The following is a 23295-nucleotide window of genomic DNA, read 5'->3' as shown; positions in this document are numbered from 1 at the left end:
GAAACTTTCATCATCAGGGGACTTCTTCAGTCTCAGCTGACTGCAGGTCTCCAACCTTATAAACAGTACACTAGCTGGGCCTACGTCCTCATTTTAGGTTTGACAGCGTTTTAGTAGGTAAAGGTGAATGGTTGGACATGAATTGAGCTGCGGTTTGGGGAAGGCCTCGAAGGGGACTGGCGACGGCTCCCAGGCCTGGCAGATCCCCATGTACTAAATAGGAGTGAAGAAGTTAAAGAACTGAGAACAAGGAGGGAGGGAGGGTGGGGCACGTAAACGAGAATGAACAGCTTGCAGAACTGGGGGAACCTATATAGATGATAACCGGACGGAGCGTGTTTGGAGGCGTGGTCCCGCTCCTGAAATTCCGATATATAATCTCCAATACATTTGCACACTGACTGAAACTAGCACCACTGAAGGAACAATGGGCTGGGAGGTCAGTTCCTTGATCGTTAATATGCAAATTATTATGACCATTGATCAAAGACGATTGATCAATAACCATTAGTACCATTCACAGAGAGTTGGGGAATGGCTGCAATCACAGCATTGTAAGATGGTGACAGATGTACCCTTAGGCCCCCTCCTCGATTCAGAGATGGTCTTTCCCTTTTCACGTAAATGGCCTCCTTGGCTCCACCCTCAAACCAGCGTTCCTCCCTGCCCAGGATGTGTACATCCTCATCATTGAAAGAGTGTCCACTGGCCTGTAGGTGTAAATAGACTGCAGAGTCCTGGCCTGATGAGGTAGCTCTTCTGTGTTGTGTCATCTCCTTGTGCAATGTACTGTTTATAAGGTTGGAAACCTGCAGTCAGCTGAGACTGAAGAAGTCACCTGATGATGATGAAACGTTTCTCCCACCGAAAACATTCAGATGAACTGAATCAACCTTTTGGGGATTTGGATCCGTGGTTTAAAGAGACATCTGTTGGGGTGGTTTCCTGTTTACGGGTAGAAAAGTTATGTCTTATTATTGCAGAGGTGCTGCTCTAAAAGACACAACACAGGAAGCACACAAAACATCCCCTCACTAAGGCGCCAGAGTTGCAAATGATCACAGTCTACAATATTAGAGAGAGGATCACAACAATCAGATGACAAGAGCAGCCCTTGGTGACAGTGGGAAGGAAGAATCCCTTTTTTAACAGGAAGAGACCTCCATCTGAACCAGAATCAGGGAGGAGCAGCCATCTCCTGGATGTGTTGGAGGGTGGGGGCAAAGAGCAGAGAGAAAAATAGCATAGAGAGCTGATGAAGAACAAACAGGACAGCAGGTCGTCTGTTAAACGAGAAGGTCACACTGCTAGAATGACAGTGGTTGTCCTCAGATCGTCTCATATGCTGCTTGTTGTGAGTAAACAGCCGTGTGTTTGTGAACAGGTTTTTGAGGACATCTACCTGGAGCATCGTCCAGTCTTGCAGAGAGTTTTGAAGATGGCAGACCTGGTGTTCACCTTCGTGTTTCTGGTGGAGATGCTACTGAAGTGGATCGCTTTTGGATTCAAGAAATACTTCACAAGCTTCTGGTGTTGGCTCGACTTCCTCATCCTAGATGTAAGAGCACAATCGGCAGCACCGATTATTGGTAGTATTTTACAAAGCCAGTCACGGAAGGACCACAAGCCAGTGTTCTCCTAGTGCTGGTCCCAAGCCTGGGTAAATGGGGAGGGTTGTGTCAGTAAGAGCATCCTGACAAAATCTTGGAATGAATGAAAAATAATGTCGTGCATTTGACCATGTGTGAAGCTGGGGATCATAGACCCACCTCAGCATTGGTGATGGCACTGAAGCTAAAGGACAGGCTGTTCATGTCTGAGATGTGGGCGGCTTTGACAGGATGTCAGTATTTGACGTTGTAGTAAAGAAATGGGGTTGTTTCAGTTTGAACAGATAAACTAAAAGCACACAGTCAGGCTGGGTAAGATGAACCTGCTGCTGCTTCACTGCTCTCCTGTACAATGAGGTCAGTTCAATTTAATCGAATTCAATTCAGTGTTATTTATATAGCACCAAACCACAACAACTGTTGCCTCAAGCTGCTTTACACTGTAAGGTCAAGACCCTACAGTAATGTTAAGAAAACAGAGAAAACCCAACAATCATATGACCCCCCTATGAGCAAGCGCTTTGGCAACAGTGGGAAGGAAAAACTCCCTTTTAACAGGAAGAAACCTCAAGTAGAACCAGGCTCAGGGAGGGGCGGGGCCATCTGAGGCGGGGCCTGATTATTTAAGACCTTGTATGTGAGGAGCAGGATTTTGAATTCTGGATTTAACAGGGAGCCAATGAAGGGAAGCCAATACAGGAGAAATCTGCTCTCTCTTTCTAGTCCCTGTCAGGACTCTTGCTGCAGCATTTTGGTTTAACTGAAGGTTTTTCAGGGAGTTTTTAGGACTTCCTGATAATAATGAATTACAGTCGTCCAGCCTAGAAGTAATAAATGCATGAACTAGTTTTTCAGCGTCATTCTGAGACAGGATATTTCTAACTTTAGAGATGTTGCACAAATGGAAGAAAGCAGTCTTACATATTTGTTTAATATGTGCGTTGAAGGACATGTCCTGGTCAAAAATGACTCCAAAGTTCCTCACAGTGTTACTGGAGGCCAAGGTAATGCCATCCAGAGTAAGAATCTGGTTAGATGCCATATTTCTAAGATTTTCAGGGCCGAGTACAATAACCTCAGTTTGATCTGAATTAAGAAGCAGAAAGGTAGCGGCCATCCAGGTCTTTATGTCTTTAAGACATTCCTGCAGTTTAACTAATTGGTGTGTGTCATCTGGCTTCATGGACAGATAGAGCTGGGTGTCATCTGCATAGCAGTGAAAATTTATGCTATGTCTTCTAATGATGCTGCCTAAGGGAAGCATGTATAATGTAAACAGAATTGGTCCTAGCACTGAACCCTGTGGAACTCCATAATTAACCTCAGTGTGTGAAGAGGACTCTCCATTTAGATGCACAAATTGGAGTCTATTAGATAGATATGATACAAACCACTGCAGTGCAGTACCTGTAATACCTACAGCATGTTCTAATTGCTCTAATAGGATATTATGGTCGACAGTATCGAACGCAGCACTGAGGTCTAGCAGGACAAGCACAGAGATGAGTCCACTGTCAGAGGCCATAAGAAGATCATTTGTAACCTTCACTAAAGCTGTTTCTGTGCTGTGAACTCCATGAGTAGTAAGCAAAGTTTATTTATTTATTAAGCACTTTTCACAGAGTCGCTGTACACAAAAGGGTAAAAAAATCTGAACATTAAGTGCTAAAATAGTCAATAAAAAGATTGGATAAAACAAAATAAAATAAACAGGTAGTTTTAAAATAAATAAATAAACATATAATCATTCAATAAAAATTCTGAAGCCTGTTTAAACAAAGATTTTAACTGCTTTTTAAAAGACTCCACAGAGTCCACTAAGTGTAGTTGTGGTGGTAGACTGTTCCACAGCCTTGGTGCCACAGACTGAAAGCCTCTGTGCCCCCTCGTCTTTAGTCATTTACAGGGAACAACCACAAAATCCAGAGTCTGTGAATGAAGACAGCCAACAGCAGTGTATTTTGATAATAAGCTGAGATAAATAATCCGGTGCCTGGCCTTTTAGTGCTTCGTATGTTAAAAGAAGAATTTTGAAATGAATGCTAAAATCTGCAGGGACCCAATGTAAAGAATATAAAACAGGAGGAATGTGAGCTTACTTTCTAGAACGTGTTCATAGTCTTGCTGCAGCATTTTTACAGCTGGGAAGCGTGAAAGAGATGATTTGTCCAAGCTGGTAAACATTTTTAGACTATTGTAATAACCTAACTTAGAAATGTTACTTAAATGAAATGAACAGCAATATGATGAAGCTTTTACATGCAAGTCGAAGCCAGAGAAGAATCCAATATTACACCCCCTGTATGGCTCAACTCTTTCAACGGTCCACCATATACAAGCACAGGTGAGCCCATAAATTGCAGTAAGTAAACATTCATTACTAAATAAGGAAACCAGAATCTTACAGGCAAGTGTGCCTGCAGTTAAACACTATAGCTAATAGCATCCCCCACCATGCTAGATGTAGGGGAGGAAAAATATCTGAACATGCCGTTCAAGACAAGGGTTTACAGTTTTAAACACAACTATGACAACTTTTATCAGAATCACTCCAACAGAGGCAATGGTTTGTTCTAACAGATGGTCCTATCAGATAAGTAAGAAGAAAACAAGTCTAAGGCAGAGCCACATACACCAGCTTAAACCTCAAGCCTATAAGGCAGAATGTTACGGTAAATGGTATGAAAGGCTGCACTAACACTAAACAGAATGATTACAGAACAGTCCCCTGCATCAGAAACCATTAAAAGATCATTACAGATTCATTATACCAAAGACATAGTAAAGACCTGATTTTCTACAGTTGAACCCTGACTGAAACTCTTCCAATAAGCCATTCCTCTGCAGATGATCTGTTAGCTGTTTGACAACTACTATTTCAAGAATCTTTGCGATAACATGAAGGCTGGGGATTGGCCTATAATTAGCTAAGACAGCTGGGTCAAGGGATTGGTTTTAAGTAATGTTTAACAACTGCCATCTCGAAGGCCTGTGGCTTGTAGCCGATTATTAGAGACAGGTGGATCACATTGTCACCGGTGTGCTGTCTTCTAGGTGACTCTGTTCTCCCTGATGGGCAACATGCTTGGATACACCAGCCGGCCTCTGAGAGCTCTGAGGACTCTGAGGGTCCCGTCTCGCTTCAAGGGCATGAGGGTGAGGCAGCACTCATAACGATACAGACATTGCCGAGCAGCATGTAGGTGTACTCTTCTACTACAGAAAAAAGATCAAACATTTATAAAATTCTTTATTTGTTATATTATTTGGAGGGTTTGTGTGATTTTCTGGTGTTCACTCATCATTGTGTTCCCCTTTTTGGAGATTTGACTCCTTAGGGTGTGTCTGTTATTTCCCATAGACACTGAAAGTTTGTCCTATCCATCATCATTCTCCTTATTTGCAGGGCATCTATCCCCAACAGTTTCTTCAATCTCACCCAACTCGGGGAGCGTTCATCAAACAGTCTTTGTTTTCTTATGTCTCGGTTGTCCATCCTGCAGACGTGGCCCAGGTATTTTAATCGCTGGTGTAAGCAGAAGGACTTTATCACTTTTGTCTCAGTAATGCGTGCAGGTCTGCATTTGTGAGTTTTAATCGCCAACCCGTTATTCAGCCTCCCAAATGTGTATGATCGCACAAAAAGAACACACTGTCCTTTGACGTTCATAGGAAAGTTTTTCCATACTTAAGGAGGTTGCTCCACAGACTGACGGCTGTGCTCCGTTTGCTCAGCCATTCACAAGACTGGGTTTACCAGGGTGTAGCTGTCCTAATGACAGAGGTGTGAGAGGCGACTGGTCTTACCAGGACTTATGAATGCCTTGTAACCCTAGTATGAAACAAGTTGCATGTCACACAATTTACGCCCCAAGTTGTATGATTGTTTACATTGTATATCATTTGCTTAGTTTTTGTTTACAGGTTTTCAGGTCTTTCAGTAGCTAATAGTGAACTTTCCTGGCAGAACTAAAGTCCTATTGGATGGAGAGCCAACGTGGAGGCAGCTTATTAACTGGATGTGAGCTGATTCACAGCAGAAACCTTTTTGTCTCTCTGTCTGTGTGCAGGTGGTGCTGAAGGTACTTGCCGTGACGCTGCCCTCCATGTTCAGCATGCTGCTGGTGATTCTGGTCATCTGGCTTTTCTTCAGTGTGATAGGAGTGAATCTGTTTGCAGGAAAGTTTTATTACTGTTACAACGAGACATCAGAGGAGATTTTCTCCTTTTACGTGGTGAACAACAAGACTGAATGCTTTTCACTGATGGTTATGAATTTCTCTGAGGTCAACTGGAAGACGTGGACGTTTAATTTTGACAATGTGGGGATGGGTTTCCTGTCGCTGCTGATCATGGTCAGTGTGAACACTCAAAGTCTAACTCATTAGTTAGAACGCATAAAACCATCAAAAATACTGTGTGGAAAAAACATAACCAAGCTAACTAAAATCAGCATCATTTAGTAATACAGCTTGAATTCATTGTTTTTCTAATGAAGTTCTGTGTTGATTGTGGGTCAGGGGACATCTTCAGGCTGGATGGACATCATGTATGCAGCTGTGGACTCCACACAAGTCAGTATACACGCTGGATCAGTACTATTACGGTTGCTGTTATTACTGGTATATTACTACTGTGTGTGTGTGTGTGTGTGTGTGTGTGTGTGTGTAGGTGGAAGACCAGCCACGCTACGAGATCAATGTGTACATGTACATGTACTTCATCTGTTTCATTATCATCGGCTGCTTCTTTACGTTGAACCTCTTCATTAGAGTCATCATTGATACGATCCACCAGCAGAGACACAAGATAGGTCACACACGCACACACATACACACACATGCACATGCACACACGCACACACATACACACACACGCACATGCACACACGCACACACATACACACACACACGCACATGCACACACACACACACACACACACACAGAGTTGGGTACTGTGGTATCAGTCTGTAGAAGCTCCACAGTGTTGGCTGAATTCGTTCTTCCTGTTTCTGTAAGTTAACTTTGCTCTTGTCTCTCATCTTTACTTCGGAGGGAAACATGTTTTCGTGACGGACCAGCAGCAGAAATATTTAAACACCATAAAGAAACGATTCTCTGAAAAACGCAACAACACCATTCCACGACCTCAGGTCAGTTCAGACATAGTTCTTCAGTCTTTGTCAACTGCTGGCTGATTTTCATTTTCAGCCCAGTCCTTGTACCTGACCACTTTCAGAAGATTACCCAACTCTGACCCATTCAGGCATAAAAGAGGCTCCTAACTCAAGGGATGAACTAATGTTGTGTCCACACATGATGCACAACTCAGCAAACAACCAGTTTGAAGTTCTATCTTTAAGCTCTTTTGCTGAATTTGTGAAAAATGCCAAAGAAATGGAAACAAATTATGTGTTTTTGTTATGGGCATCTGGTAACTTTAACAGGAAACTGGACAGAAGAAGTTGTGCGAGGCCTAAAAAAACAAATCTACAACAGAAGAACAGTGTCTGAAAGTAACGTCCTCAAGAAACAGGAAAAAATCGAGCAAAGACCTGACACAGGACCAGAGAGAGACATCTGGTATTAAGGAGCAGCTATGGACCCACTGATGAGACACTGAGAAAAGGTGTCTCAGGTTCATTTCCAGATTAAGAATGTAGAAATAACACAGTCGGAGAGGCAGTATGGTCCAGGAGAGGTGGCAGAGGATTGGCCGGTTGTCCGAGGGCTCTCACACACACTGTCACATAAGCTAATGGAGTTCTGAAAACGTGGAGAGGTCTGCACGGAAACAGTTTTTAAATGTGTTGATAGGCCACGTAAAACCAGAGTCATGATAAACAATATATACGCCCTTGTTTGTCTTACAACCATTTCAAATTATTTATATAACAATCAGCTGTTCTGCATTAAATAAGATGCCACACAAATTATTTGTGCCACTGCAAAAAATAATTTCTGTCCACTATAAAGGAGAACATCACAGCCTGATACCTGCAGGTCTGACAGCAGCAGGTGTATCACTCTCCTGTTTCTACCTTGAGACAGCAGTCGCCTCATTGTTGTGACACACAACACAAAACTATCCATAACACTACACCCTAACTACACAAGACAACACACTAACTACACACTCCAAACACGCTAAACAGCCTTCAGATATTAGCCTGTTGCCTCCTACTGTGGAGGTGAAGAAACAAATTCTGTTTCAGCAGTGATTAAGATAACGTTGAATCACAAAGTTTCTCCTGTAAGAGGGTTTTTACTGAAAACTATTTGCAGTGTTAGCAAACCGACTGACTGCCTGAGTGTTTAAAGCTTACGTCTTTGTCTCCAGCATTGCTGCCTGGCTTGGCTGTTTCACCTGGTCACCGCTCTGTATTTTGAGATCTTCATGGTGGTGGTGATCTTCTTCAACATGGTGGTTCTAATGGTGGAGACTGATGATCAGAGTATGGAGAAGTCACATGTCCTGCACTGGATCCATTTCATCCTTGTGGCCATCTTCCTTGTTGAGTTTATCCTGAAGATCATTGCACTCAGACAGCATTACTTCAGAAATGGCTTGCACATTGTGGACTTTGTGGTTCTCACTTTGTCCATTATAGGTGAGTCCTACACACAGAAACAATCTTCTTTTCTTATCTGATCTCAATTTGGTTAGTTACTGCAAACATCTGAGGGCTGTAACAGGAAGTACAATGTTCCCTGTTTTTACTCTAAAGTCAGTCCGTGTCATCGTTTCTGCAGTTTAAAATGTACTTTAAGTCTTAGCCCTCTTCCTGATTTCCTGATGTTTGTCACACTTACATGTTTCAGATCAAACAAATGAAAATATTTGACAAAGATAACACATGTAAACGCAAACTGGAGTTTCTAAATGAATGTGTTTATTATTAAGGGGAAAACCCCCCAAATCCAAACCTAGCCTGTGTGGAAAACCTCCACTTATGTCATCAAAAGCAGAAGAAAGAGTGTGACGTGTCTGTGTTATTTCCAAACTTCCATTCTTGTCTAAAGCATTGGAGAAGATAGTCCTCTCGCAGATGCAGGCCTCCTTGGATGCAAATAATATCAGCGATAAATTCCAGTCTGGCTTTAAACCACGCCATAGCACCAAAACAGCGCTGCTGAGAGTCCCTAATGGCCTTCTTTAATTTGCCGACTCAGAGTGCTCTACGTTCTTAGTTTTATTGGACTTGACTTCTGCCTTTGATATGGCTGACCATAATATCCTCCTATCGAGGCTTGAGCATACAGTAGGCATAATGGGTTGTGCCCTGAACTGGTTTAGATCGTATCTGTCGGACAGGTCTTACTCCGTCACCATGGGTGGCTGCTCTTCCTCTGCTGCTCCCCTCTACTATGGTGTGCCCCAGGGATCTGTGTTGGGCCCTATGTTGTTTTCATTGTATATGCTGCCCCTAGGCTCCATCTTCGAGAAGTATAATATCTCCTATCACTTTTATACTGATGATATTCAAATTTACTTTCGGCTCTCTGATGACGTTTCGTCATCAGTACAACTGTCTGCTAGAGTGTTTGAGAGAGGTCAAAGATTGGCTCTCTGATAACTCTCTTATATTGAACAAGAAGAAAACAGAAATCATGTTGTTCGACAACCATATTTCACAGGGCCAATTTGCTGATACTCTTGGACCCCTTGGCACCTTTCTTTCTGGCACTGTAAACAACTTAGTTGTCCTCTTTGACAGCTCCTTTAAGTTTGACAAACAAGTGTCCTCGGTAGTTAAATCTAGTTTTTCCCATCTACATCAAATCTCCAAGGCTAAGCACTACATAGGACCTTGAGAAACTTATCCATGCATTTCTGACCTCTAGATTAGACCACTGTAATTCCCTTTACTTTGGTCTCCACTCCGCCCTTCTTCATAGATTGCAGCTTGTCCAGAATGCTGCGGCACACCTTTTGACTGGAACCAGAAGGTTTGCCTCTATTACCCCAGTCCTTGCTGACCTGCATTGACTCCCTGTCAAATACCACATTGAGTTCAAAATTCTGTTGCTCACCTTTAAAATCATAAACAATACTCCGCCGTGCTACCTCACTGAACTCCTTAATCCGTATATCCCCAGGAGAGCCCTAAGATCACCAGGACAATTACTCTTTAGTGCAGCCTAGATCCCGGCTAAAGACCAGAGGTGACCGTGCTTTTGCCCTGGCAGGCCCGAGCCTCTGGAACAATCTTCCTGCTGCTATTCATGCCTCTGATTCCATCCATTCATTTAAATCACAGTTAAAAACTTACCTGTTTGACCAAGCGTTTTTGGTGAGTTAGTGCACATTCCCTATATTTTGTCCAGCTGTTATTTATCTTCTATTGATGTTCCACTGTATATATACCCCCACCTTACAGGGAGTGCAGAATTATTAGGCAAGTTGTATTTTTGAGGAATAATTTTATTATTGAACAACAACCATGTTCTCAATGAACCCAAAAAACTCATTAATATCAAAGCTGAATGTTTTTGGAAGTAGTTTTAGTTTGTTTTTAGTTTTAGCTATTTTAGGGGATATCTGTGTGTGCAGGTGACTATTACTGTGCATAATTATTAGGCAACTTAACAAAAACAAATATATACCCATTTCAATTCTTTATTTTTACCAGTGAAACCAATATAACATCTCCACATTCACAAATATACATTTCTGACATTCAAAAACAAAACAAAAACAAATCAGCGACCAATATAGCCACCTTTCTTTGCAAGGACACTCAAAAGCCTGCCATCCATGGATTCTGTCAGTGTTTTGATCTGTTCACCATCAACATTGCGTGCAGCAGCAACCACAGCCTCCCAGACACTGTTCAGAGAGGTGTACTGTTTTCCTCCTTGTAAATCTCACATTTGATGATGGACCACAGGTTCTCAATGGGGTTCAGATCAGGTGAACAAGGAGGCCATGTCATTAGTTTTTCTTCTTTTATACCCTTTCTTGCCAGTCACGCTGTGGAGTACTTGGGCGCGTGTGATGGAGCATTGTCCTGCATGAAAATCACGTTTTTCTTGAAGGATGCAGACTTCTTCCTGTACCACTGCTTGAAGAAGGTGTCTTCCAGAAACTGGCAGTAGGACTGGGAGTTGAGCTTGACTCCATCCTCAACCCGAAAAGGCCCCACAAGCTCATCTTTGATGATACCAGCCCAAACCAGTACTCCACCTCCACCTTGCTGGCGTCTGAGTCGGATTGGAGCTCTCTGCCCTTTACCAATCCAGCCACGGGCCCATCAAGACTCACTCTCATTTCATCAGTCCATAAAACCTTAGAAAAATCAGTCTTGAGATATTTCTTGGCCCAGTCTTGACGTTTCAGCTTGTGTGTCTTGTTCAGTGGTGGTCGTCTTTCAGCCTTTCTTACCTTGGCCATGTCTCTGAGTATTGCACACCTTGTGCTTTTGGGCACTCCAGTGATGTTGCAGCTCTGAAATATGGCCAAACTGGTGGCAAGTGGCATCTTGGCAGCTGCACGCTTGACTTTTCTCAGTTCATGGGCAGTTATTTTGCGCCTTGGTTTTCCACACACTTCTTGCGACCCTGTTGACTATTTTGAATGAAACGCTTGATTGTTCGATGATCGCGCTTCAGAAGCTTTGCAATTTTAAGACTGCTGCATCCCTCTGCAAGATATCTCACTATTTTTGACTTTTCTGAGCCTGTCAAGTCCTTCTTTTGACCCATTTTGCCAAAGGAAAGGAAGTTGCCTAATAATTATGCACACCTGATATAGGGTGTTGATGTCATTAGACCACACCCCTTCTCATTACAGAGATGCACATCACCTAATATGCTTAATTGGTAGTAGGCTTTCGAGCCTATACAGCTTGGAGTAAGACAACATGCATGAAGAGGATGATGTGGACAAAATACTCATTTGCCTAATAATTCTGCACTCCCTGTATATTTATGAATACGCAGTGATTTTATCTTCTAAATGACGCTCTGATGTTTTATTTCTTATTTTATCTGTATATTTTGTTTAACCAGCGTTTCTCACTTGTTAGCTTATTTGTACTCTATTATGGTCTTATATCTGTTATGTTTTAACCTTTTTGTGAAGCACTTTGGTGTACCTTCGGTCTTAAATGTGCTATACAAATAGTTGTTGTTGTTGTTGTTGCTTGTTGCAGGTCTCTTGTTATCTGATATCTTCGAAAAATATTTCGGTAGCCCCTCGCTCTTTTCTGTTATGCGATTGGGTCGTTTGTTCGCCTTGTGTGGACCATTCCATCACATTCGGTTTGCCAGAAGGATCTGGATGCTGATTATGGGCTTTGTGATGTCACTTCCTGCCCTTTTCAACATCGGCCTGCTCTTCTTCCTCATTGTGTACACATTCTCCATCATTGGGATGTTTAACTTTGCCTACGTGAAGAATGAGATGATGATCGATGACATGTTTAACTTCAAGACATTTGGAAACAGCATCATCAGCATGACTATGATCACCACGTCCTCGGGGTGGGACAGCCTATTGAGTCTCATCATGAACACGCCTCCAGACTGCGACCTGCGATTACCTGACCCTGGTAACTGTGCCAACCCGACGGTGGGGATTGTTTTCTTCAGCTCCTACATCCTCCTCTTCTGCCTGCTGGTGATTCATCTGTTCATCGTTGTCATCCTGGAGCTCTTCAACACAGCGAGCCCTGAGGACGCTGAGATGCTGAGTGATGATCACCTCCAGATGTTTTATGAAACCTGGAGGAAATTTGACCCCAGTGGCTCGCAGGTCATACAGTACAGGTGAGACTGAGCTCGGTGAAGGTTTCTAACCTCAACACTAATCAGAAATGTTTCTGCACTATAATGGACTCCACTGTAATAGCCTAATAGTCTCTAATGGACTTTAATAGTCTCTAATGTGTTCCTCAGTGAGCTGGCAGACTTCTGTGATGGTCTCCAGGATCCTTTGAGGATTCCCAAACCAAACACCATAAAACTGACCCACTTGAATCTGCCTCTGCTTCCTGGAGACCAGATCAGCTGTTTGGATGTTCTGCGCACAATTACTACACAGGTAAGGTCACCTGGGACGGGCTGCCAACACTTTGACATGTTTCTTAAACTCTGTTTCCTTAAACTAAAGCCACTCTAAAGTCTTCTCCTTAAGTGGGAAAAAACTTCCTGGCCCAAACAGGCGCAGGGAGGTGTAGCCATGTGTTGCTACCAAGTAGGCGCTGAGGAAGAGAGTCAGAGATTATATGCCCACTGAAGGATATACCCTGGTCAAAAAACAACACCAAGATACCTCACAGCATTACTGGGGGCAAAAGCATTGCCCTCCAGAGTATCTGCTTAGATACCATGTTACTAACATTTTTTGTATAACGTACAATACCCTCAGTTTAATCTGAATTTAGAAGCAGAAAATTAGCGGTCATTCAGGTCTTTATGTCTTTAAGACATTCATGTTGGATAGCATTGAAAGTATACTATGTTTCTTAGAGTTATATGGTATGAGGGAAGTATGCACAATGCAAACAGAACTGGCCTTAGCAGGGAACTCCATAATTAACCTTTGAATTCAAATCAATTCAGTTTTATTTATTTAGCGCCAAATCACAAACAAACAAACTCATGGAGACACGACAGACACAGAAAAAGCATAGAGTAGACATGGGAACAGAGACTAAACTCAGGCTAAGATGAACACAGGGAGGAAAGGGAAATCACTAAGAACTAAAGAAAACCAAAACCATGAACACTAATAATTAAATAATATAATTTCAAAGTCTGAAACACAAATACTGGATTGCACACCCAGTATCGTGACACAAAACAACTGCTCCAAACAAGAGCAGTTTCCCCCACAGAAAGTTTCCCAATCATTCTACAAAGCCCACATCAACCTGTTCAACCTGAGCCTGTCACTGGGGGAAAGTTCCACAGCTGTGGAAGACCTCCTGTGTGGTACCGGTGCCAAAGACCTCCCATCCCAAGGACCTCAGCAGCTACAGGCCGGTAGGCCTGACATCACATCTGATGAAGATCCTCGAGAGGTTGGTTCTAAACCATCTGCGCCCCCTGGTGAGGTCTTCATTGGATCCGCTGCAGTTTGCTTACCAGCCTGGCATTGGGGTGGAGGACGCCATCATCTACCTCCTGCACCGAGCTGTGACTCACCTGGAGAAGCCTGGAAGCACTGTGAGGATCATGTTCTTTGATTTCTCCAGTGCTTTCAACGCCATCCAGCCACGACTTCTGATGGACAAGCTGAAACTATCAGGAGTGGACCACCACATGTCCCAGTGGATACTGGACTACCTCACAGGACGCCCACAGTATGTGAGGACACAGGGCTGTGTCTCTGATACGCTGGTCTGCAGTACAGGGGCCCCACAGGGAACTGTGCTGGCACCGTTCCTCTTCACCCTCTACACTGCATCAACTCCCCACGCTGCCACCTACAGAAGTTCTCTGACGACTCTGCCATAGTCGGCCTCATCGCAGGTGAGGACGACTCAGAGTACAGACAGTGGACTCTGGACTTTGTAGACTGGTGTCAGCAGAACCACCTGCTGATCAATGCCTGGAAAACCAAGGAGTTAGTGGTGGACCTCCGGAGACGCAGACCCACCACATTGACACCAGTGAACATCCATTGAGATAGTGGACTCGTATAGGTACCTGGGTGTTCACCTGAATAATAAACTGGACTGATGCTCTTTACAGGAAGTTTCAGAGCAGACTACCTGCTGAGGCGGCTGAGGTCATGTGGAGTCCAGGGAGCGCTTTTAAAAACCTTCTATGACTCTGTGGTGAGGATGTACACATCCTGGACTTTCCTTTTTGATAAAGCATGCAGTTAGGGCTGGATCAGGTGACTCTGAATTACCAATTACCAATGACAATGGGTCAATGGCCATGAGTGCCATTCTCTGTGAATGGTACTCATGTCTATGACAGTTTGCATATTAATGATCATGAAACTGACCTCCCAGCCCATTGTTCCTACAGTGGTGCTGGTTTCAGTCATTGTGCAAATGTACTGTTTATACAATTGGAAACCTGCAGTCAGCTGAGACTGAAGAAGTCACCTGATGATGATGGTGAAATGTTTCTCCCACTGAAGACATCCAGATGAACAGAAGGAACCTTTTTGGGTATATCTAGTTCGATGCTTGGGCAATGTGCTGTTTGACTCATGCTATATTTATTATAGCCAGTCATATATTACATCAGCTGTATTTTGATTGGTATTTATGTGCAGTAAATAATGTATTATTTTTCCTTCAATAAGGAAAACTTTAAAGGCCTTCTTAACCTCACCTAAGGACAAAAAAGGAATCATACTTATGGTGGCCCAGGTGGCCTGTTGATAATCTATAACTATTGCTTGTATTATTCTTATTGTGATTTTTGATGTTGATGTTGTTGTGTTTGCAGGTGTTTGATGAACCAGCAGAGGTGGATGCCCTCAAAGCCAAACTGGATGAAATAGTCAGGATTCACAGCCAGGTTCTATTCTATTCTATTCTATTCTATTCTATATGTTAGTGAACTTTTAAACACACATCATTGCTTTGTTATGGTGTAATTTCACCACCAGTAGTTATTTTACTTTTTTTGCAACAGGTTAATGAGAGAAAATAAATTAGAAGTCAGAGCTTCAGGTTTGCTTGATTTTATTCAGCGTGAAAAAAAAAAAGTTGTCTCAAACTTTTCAGCTGGAATATTGAAATACTTCAGTGATTATTCTTTGGATTATTTACATTTATGCAATTTAATATTTTTTAAATAGTTTTTTAAGAATACTTTTAGACATGCCTTTTCACATATTTGCTGTTTCCCAAAACCTAGGCCGCATCCTTCGGAGGACCCGGCCTTTGCGGGCTACGTGGGCTGGGTCCTCAGGAGGCCAGTAAGCTGGAAATGAGCGGCTGTGAAATTGGACAGTCTAGCCTTCTTGATTTGTTCCCGCCCCTACTTCCGCATATTTCTGGTCGATAGCACCACAGCGCGAAAACATTACAAAAATTGGGCCAAGAAATGTTGCTCATTTTCCCGGCACTTTTTATAAAGATTATTTTATTTAAAAAAAAAAAAAAAAAAAAAAACTCTATGCAAATGCCCAAAGCCCTTCAACACAACCGCTATAAAAATTTAACTTTTGTACCACCAGATTCTCAGAACCTACCATAAAAATAAGGGACTATCCTTTTTTGTAAGAAAGAAATCTTACAAATCCAGCAGGGGATTAAATAATTATAGCCCCACTGTATTTTAGATGGTTGCTTGGTCTCAATAAAGCTTAAGGAACACATTTGCAGAGAGGTCACAGACACATAAGTTAATCACTATTTTCATTAAAGTCAATCAGTCCAATTTAATCTTTAAATAACTAAGGACACTGCGCCAAAACTAACTAGGTCAATAAAACTACATGAAGCAGAGATTCTAACAGGTGAGTCCTGTTTTCTACAGGGGTCACGTGAACCAACCACCACCTCACCAGCACAGGAGGAGACAGACATGATCCAGAAACATGTGCAAGGTGGAGATACTGAGCGAACGCTAGTCCAGGCTGTGGGTGGAGAATTACAGTGAGATGAGAACCTACTTCATCCTCTTCAGTGACACCAGATCAGAGCAAAATATGTAGGAAAAATGTGCAAGTGTGCTTCTTCTCATTCTCGATGATGCCAAAGATTTTTCCCTTCTGACAGATCGGTTTGTGTGGGGGCAATTACCTGAGACCCACATAAACACCAGTTATTTTACTAACACTTATTATCAGTTATTATTGTGACAAGAATACAACCAGTTCTGCGTATACGAACAAACATTATGTTAAACTGTGTAACTACAACAGTAAAACTACCCAAGAGAGGAGAAGAAGGAGCTGAAGCTGATTTGATTACATTACGAACTTTGATTATATGATTTATAGTGAAATAAAAAATATTTCCATTCATCCATCCATCTGTCCATACTCTACCGCGCGTCCTCCCTGCCCAAACCTCAGCCGAGAACATTTCTGAAACCTGAGAGCGCTGCGTCAGTTTTCTGGACTTGCTGAAGCCCGTGCTCCAGCTCCACCCACGGTTTGCCTGGTTTGAAACAAAACTTTTATTCTTCTGGACTTTTTCAGTTCCTGTGATCTGGATTTTCTGTGACTGAGACGTGTCTTGATGAGTCCAGTGCTATATCTGAACTTTTACCAGTGGATTAAATTACCAGTGGACCTATTTTAACTGACCATGGACATCAGGCAGAGGTGGAGGCACAGTGACTGTTTACAAAAAGGATTACAAATGGAAGCAGTGTTTTCTACAGCCTTCGTTCTCCAGCTTTGAACTTACCTCGTTTGAGGTAATTATTTGCAATAATTTTCGGAACTTTTTTCTTAAAAAGGTTGTCACCACCAGGGCTCTGATCACAGCTCCTGACTCTGACCCCTCTGTCTCTGACCCTCGCACTGCTGTTTTTACTCAGTTTGATTTTGTGATGCTCTCCGCTTTAGAGGATGTGGTCCGCCATATAAGACCCGCAGGTTCCCCTCGGGATACTTTCCCTCCACAAAGACATTTTTCCTAGTATAGGACAGTATGTCCTTGACATTATTAACAGCAGACTGTCTTCTGGTGTGGTTCCTGCAAATTTCAAACATGCAGTAGTGCAGCCACTGCTTAAGAAACCTGGCCTTGATCACACAGTTTTAGCAAACTATAGGCCTATTTCCAAGCTGCCTTTACTTTCCAACGTTTTAGAGAAAATTGTTTTTTGTCAACTGAAGTATTTTCTAGATGAAAACAGTATCCATCCTTAGAAGGCATGGGATCTCTTTTCATTGTTACGCTGATGACTGCCAAATTTATTTGCCACTAAAGCAGAAGGATGCCCTCTCCATTAAACCTCTCTTGGCATTTCTAGATAACAGTAAAACCTGGTTGGCCTTAAATTTATTATTATTATTTTAAATAATAATATTTTAAACCTGTTATTACTGACAGCCAAATTAGAGCAGTGAAGTCCATTTTTTTATCATGTAAGGCGACTGGCAGGAGTGAAATCTTTTCTTTCTGGGCAGCACACTGATCCATGCTTTTATTTTATCCTGTCTGGACAACTGTAACTCCCTTTATGTGAGGGTCAGGCAGTCGTTGCTCTCACGTCTGCAGCTGGTTCAAAATGCCACTGCATAAAATGCATCATCACATAGTCACCAGTTAACAATATACACCTGAGGCACCTGAGGCTACAGTCTATCCTGTTGATTAGCACACACGTATGATCTTTCGTTCACGTTTTCTGACTTTCTGACTTTAGGATTTTAAGTTGTTTAAGTTAAAACTTCAAAATAACTGCCTGTGGGCATTTCCAAATGGACTTTAGTTTAACTAATGTGTTTCTCAAAACGTTCAAATGTTTAATTTCTTTCTCAGAATTTTATTGTCTTTGTCCTTCAAACGCTCCTCAGTAACAGAACATATGGCAGTGTACTTTTCTGGTCCCAGTGTGCTCATGCGGTATGTCATCACGTAGTCTACTAACACAACTCACCTTCAGGAAGTATCCAATCTGATTATATGAATAACACCTACATAGCAGACTGCGTGATTATTCGATTGATTGGTTATTCTTCATGTAACTGTTGCTTTTTTGTGTCTGTTGTGAACCATCGTGTTATATAATAATGTTAATAAAGGTACTCGCGCATATAAAATATTCTAATATACTAATAATAAGCATTTGTATTTTTCTACATTTACATGTATTTTTAAAAAATGTTTGTAAACACAAGTCTAACTCACAATAAACACATGCATATGAAAACACGCGCTTTGGATTTTATCTGAACTGCCTGCCCCGCTCTGTGGGCTCCAAGCCTCGGCTGACTGCTGAAAGTGTCAGTGTGGGAAACACATGGAGAGCAGCAGCTCAGGATTGTTTAGTTCAAACTAAAGCTTAGTAGATTTATTTTGGACTTCCTGTTATGGCAGCTGCCATGTACTATAATAAGTATTCTGTGAGTATTGGACAGTCAGCTTATTCAGAGAAAGTGCAGCAAGTGTTAAATGTGAAAGTTCATGACGGCACAATTAGATAAAGACTGAACAAGTTTGGTATCTTCTCTCTAAAAGAACGTACGGTTACGGTGTAACCTTGGCTGTCTTAGTGAGAGACTATCTCTCCACACCGTTACATATTCCATATGTACGGGGTACGACCCCCATTGGTCGTGGCGTGTGGATGTTTCTTTAAGACACTCCGGCACGCCCGGCTACGCCCCACAGCTTACGTATAAAACAGCTGTGCGGACGTGACACCGGTGATAGTTTGATCGGAACGCGTCTCCGAGCGGCCTCACGGTGGGGAGATAGTCTTTCACTAAGAGAACCAAGGTTACACCGTAACCGTGCATTCTCTAGCATATCGAGACTATCTCTCCACACCGTTACATATTCCATATGTACGGGGTAACACTGTAAGACACCCCGCGAGGAGACAGTGCACCGCCGAGAGTGAAGGTGCCGGGAGTCAGTGACAACGCACCAATAGAGACACCATCCTGGTCAGGGCTTTGCAATGCGAAGGCCGAGCCAGGGGGTGGAGGCAGCAGTCTACAGACGCCAGACTGGCCTGAACCGGTCGTGCAGGATGCAGGACCGCAAGTGAATGGCCACTCAAGGTCAGCTCGGGAACCGCGAGGCAGACCGCCAGGGAACCCAGCACACTGAGCTGCCAAGTAGCATCCCGCTGCCAGACAGAGAGTCGGCGCTACAGGCTGGAGAACTCTCACTCGCACAGCGAGGTCCGACTGGCGTGTACGCCGGCGAAGCAGGCAACACGCCAGGGGAACACAGCCAGCAACCGCAGGTGAAGCTTGGGATGTGACCCGTCCATCCTCAAAGCCGAACCCACCCCGAGCTGTTCACAGACAGGGAGGCGGGGGGCTGGCAGCCTAGCCTGCAGAAGTGGAGGGCTGAGCAAGGCGATGACCCGAAGGTCCACCCCCAGCACCGTCACCACGTGCTCGTCTGTAGACAGAGGAGCCACAAGAGTGAACTCGCAATGAGACACTCGAGGTCAGACACAAAGTCCCAGCTACTGGGCATCCCCGTGCTGGTCGTGTAAGTCCATGACACACAGGAAAAGCACCAACAGGGAGCCATCATGGCAGGCCGAAATGTCAGACACAGCAAGGTCTGACAGCCGCCACCCGCGGCACGCGGTTGGAGCAATGGAATGCCAGAAGCACAGGCAGTCGGCTAGGACGAGCCCGTGCGTACGCTCCCCAAGGATCTCCAGCTGGAGCCTTTGGTGCCCAGGGCCCAAACCTCGAATCACAGGAGCAGAGAGAGGAGAGGAAGCGTAGCTCACTTAGCCGCCCACTGGGTGCCTGCAAGAAGGGGGCAACGCCAGACAGGGAGCCAGCGCCGCAGGCTGGGGAACATCCACTTGCTGGCTGAGGCATCAGACACAGCAAGGACCGACTGGCAGGCAAGCCGGCAAATGCGGCAACACGCCAGGAGAACGCAGCCTGCAGTCGCAGCAGCCTATATGCCAGGCAGAGACTGGCCAAGGAGGCTGGAGAACACACAGCCGCTGGCTGACGTATCAGACACAGCGAGGCCCGACTGGCGTGTAAGCTGGCGAATGCGGGCAACACGCCAGGGGAACACAGCAAGCAGCTGTAGTGCAGCCGCTGGAGAGGAGCTCCAAGCCAGGGACGCGACCCGCAGGTCGCCCCAGGGCCAAGCGGCACAACACACTCGGCGGCTGGCTTATCAGACACAGCGGGGCCCGGCTAACATGTAACAGGCGAACCGCCTGCAGGGAGCCTGGTGCTGCGGGCTGGAGAACACTCACTCGCTGGCTGAGCATCAGACACAGCGAGGTCCAGCCGACGTGTAAACCGGCAAAGCGCGGGCAATACGCCAGGGGAACACAGACTGCAGTAGCAGCAGCAGCGGCGGCAGCTTAAGCTGCAGTCAGAGCCGAGAAGCTGCCCCACTCGAGCAATGACAGGAGCGCTCCTGGCTGTGTGAACCGCGCACTGCGGGCAACACGCCAGACAGAACAGGCCACACTAGGCTGGAGAACACTCACTCACTGGCTGAGCAGCAGACACAGCGAGGTCCAGCTGGCGCGTAAACCGGTGAAGCATGGGCAATACGCCAGGGGAACACAGCCTGCAGCTGCAGCAGCAGCGGTGGCTGAAGCTGCGGTCAGAGCCGAGAAGCCGCCCCACTTGAACAACGACAGGAGCCCTGCTGGCCGCGTGAACCGCGCACTGCGGGCAACACGCCAGACAGAACAGGCTACACCAGGCCGGAGAATGCCAGTCGCCACAGCAAGGTGCGACTGGGGTGTAAGCCGGCGAACACGGGCAAAACTCCAGGGCAACACAGCCTACCAAGCCACTCGACCACAGCAGCTGGCTATCGCTGTGACAGAAGCCCGCGATATGTGGATGACGCCCCAGAAGGGAAGGCGGAGCCGCCAGCTGGGGAAGCCAAGCCGCAACAGAGCCCTGCCTGGCACTAGGCAGTGACACAGTGCCAGGGAGAGAGAGCCTGCCGAAGCATCTCGGCCACCCAGTGGATTGGCCGAGGTAGGACGAAGCCCAGGGCCTGTCCCAGGAGTAGAGCAGCTGACCTGCACCATACACAACAGGGGAGGGGCTGGTGGCTCAGGCCACTGAGGGCCCAAGTGAGGAGCAACCCAAGGTCCGTCACCAGGGCATAGCAGCCACTCTGCGCCGTCCGTAGACAGGGGCCAGCAAGAGTGGGCCTGAGGAGACACTGGCGGACGGTCGGAAAGTGTCAGCTCACTGAGTGGGCACCTGCTGGCCATGTGACCCATGACACAGGGGCAACGCACTAGACAGAGAGTCAGCGCTGTGAGCTGGAGAACACTCAATCACCGGCTGACGCATCAGACACAGCGAGGTCCGACTGGCGTGAGCCGGCTATACGCCAGGGGAACACAGCCCACAGCAGCAGTACAGCTGCAAGACGCAGGGCCAAGGCAGGGATGCGACCTGAAGGGTCCATCCAACCACGGAGCCACCCAGTGTCCACAGACGGGGGGGCTGGCGGTCCAGCCTGCAGAAGCCAAGCGGGGACTTAACCCGTAGGTCTGCCCCAGGGCTGAGCAGTCGCTAGCGCCGTCCGCAGACAGGGGAGCAGCAAGAGCGAACTTCGAGAACGAGACACTTGTGCACAGCACTGCAGGCTGGAGAACACTCACTCGCTGGCTGAAGAATCAGACACAACAAGGCCCGGCTGGCATGTAAACCAGCGAAGCGCAGGCAATACGCCAGGGGAACACAGCCAGGAGCTGCAGCAGCTGATATGCCAGAGAGAATCTGGCTAAAAAAGGCTGGAGAATGCTCACTTGCCGCAGCGAGGTCCAACTGGCGCGTAAGCCGGCGAATGCGGGCAACACGCCAGGGGGAAGACAGCCTGGAGCTGCAGTGCAGCCAGGGACGTGACTCACCGGGGGTGTCAGCTTACTGAGCGGGCCCTGCCGGCCACGTAGACCTGCAACATTTGGGCAATGTGCCAGACAGAGAGCCAGCGCTGCAGGCCGGAGAACTGTCAACTGCTGGCCAAGCCGTTAGACGCAGCAAGGTCTGACTGGCGTATGAAACCGCCGAAGCGCGAGCAATAGGCTAGGGGAACACAGCCTGCAGCAGAGCTGGCCACTAGGCCCAACTCAAAGGATGTCAGGAGGGAGGAGGGCGACTGGAGGACAGCTGAGCCTAGGCTCCGAGTCCTCCCCGCCTCAACTGAACACAGCTGTCTCTGCACACCTGCATAGGCCCCTCAGCTTCTTCATAGCGAGGTGGCCGCAGGGTAGACAGGCAGTTCCATCAGGCAACCTTGGTCGTCTGACCGGAGCCAAGCGTCATAAACATCAACCTCCTGACAATAAAACCTCCACCAGCCCAGGCCTAAAGGAGGCGGGGCCATGGGAGGGAACGCTGTGTGAGGGGCCCGGAATCAGGCGACCCAGACATGGGTCCACCCGTTCGGGCCCCACTCCAGTGTTAGCCAGAGGGGACGGAAGTTCTTCAACATCAAGGCAAGTGTTAATCGATCGACTCTGTCACTTCCGGTCGAATTGACGCGCGCACGCACTGCTTCTCGAGCTAGTTTTGAACTAGTTTTTGTGGATATTCTGTGGATTTCGGACCAGAACCAGTGAGTAGCACATGAGTACAAACCTCGGTGAACATTGCTTAATTTAAATCGTCGCTCCTGGAATATTTTAGACGAAGGACGCTAGTGTCAAACTAGCTAGCGGGTCGTCACGGCAACGCTACAAGAGCGTCTCTCAGCATGGGCCCGAAAAAAGTTCTGTCAGCCGAGGAAGGCGACAATATTAAGAAGTCGCTGGAGTTTATGACAGAGGAGATTTCTGCTGTCAAACTGCAGATGAAAGCCATCCTGGACCTGGTCGAGGAAGTTAAGGCTCTCCGCATCCAGAACGCCGAGAAGGATCGGCGGCTGGCGTACCTGGAGAACAGAGTGGCGGATTTGGAGCAGTACACCGGATAAACGATGTCATCATCACGGGGCTTCGCATCAAACCCCGGTCATACGCCCGGGCGGTCGCCGCTGACAATGTAGGGAGGGCCAGGAGAGGAAGATGTCAACTCCACGGAGCTTCAAGTGGTTACCTTTCTACGGTCCAAAGGTGTGGAAGT

The 23295-nt window shown here is 45.8% G+C and overlaps 1 protein-coding gene across 2 annotated transcripts in view; it reads left to right on the top strand.

Annotated features, from left to right (window-relative positions):
* The window catches only part of LOC116318534 (sodium channel protein type 4 subunit alpha B-like), a 33958-nt gene extending 15549 nt beyond the window's left edge, over window positions 1-18409 (top strand). The window contains exons 21-31 of one of the 2 annotated variants that reach the window (XM_039613341.1): window positions 1385-1558; window positions 4665-4766; window positions 5681-5965; window positions 6131-6184; window positions 6282-6419; window positions 6659-6763; window positions 7951-8221; window positions 11765-12380; window positions 12510-12654; window positions 15024-15095; window positions 16062-18409. In XM_039613341.1, the coding sequence (XP_039469275.1) occupies window positions 1385-1558; window positions 4665-4766; window positions 5681-5965; window positions 6131-6184; window positions 6282-6419; window positions 6659-6763; window positions 7951-8221; window positions 11765-12380; window positions 12510-12654; window positions 15024-15095; window positions 16062-16184 (2085 nt within the window). In that variant the 3' untranslated portion in view covers window positions 16185-18409. Of the gene's footprint in view, window positions 1-1384; window positions 1559-4664; window positions 4767-5680; window positions 5966-6130; window positions 6185-6281; window positions 6420-6658; window positions 6764-7950; window positions 8222-9710; window positions 9905-11764; window positions 12381-12509; window positions 12655-15023; window positions 15096-16061 lie in introns of those variants that run through there. The other variant, XR_005613380.1, reaches the window with a different exon arrangement.
* Window positions 18410-23295: the final 4886 nt, after the last annotated feature.

This window comes from Oreochromis aureus, linkage group 6 (assembly GCF_013358895.1).
Source record: "Oreochromis aureus strain Israel breed Guangdong linkage group 6, ZZ_aureus, whole genome shotgun sequence".
Taxonomy (NCBI): Eukaryota; Metazoa; Chordata; class Actinopteri; order Cichliformes; family Cichlidae; genus Oreochromis; species Oreochromis aureus.
This window is presented reverse-complemented; position numbering and strand designations above follow the sequence as displayed.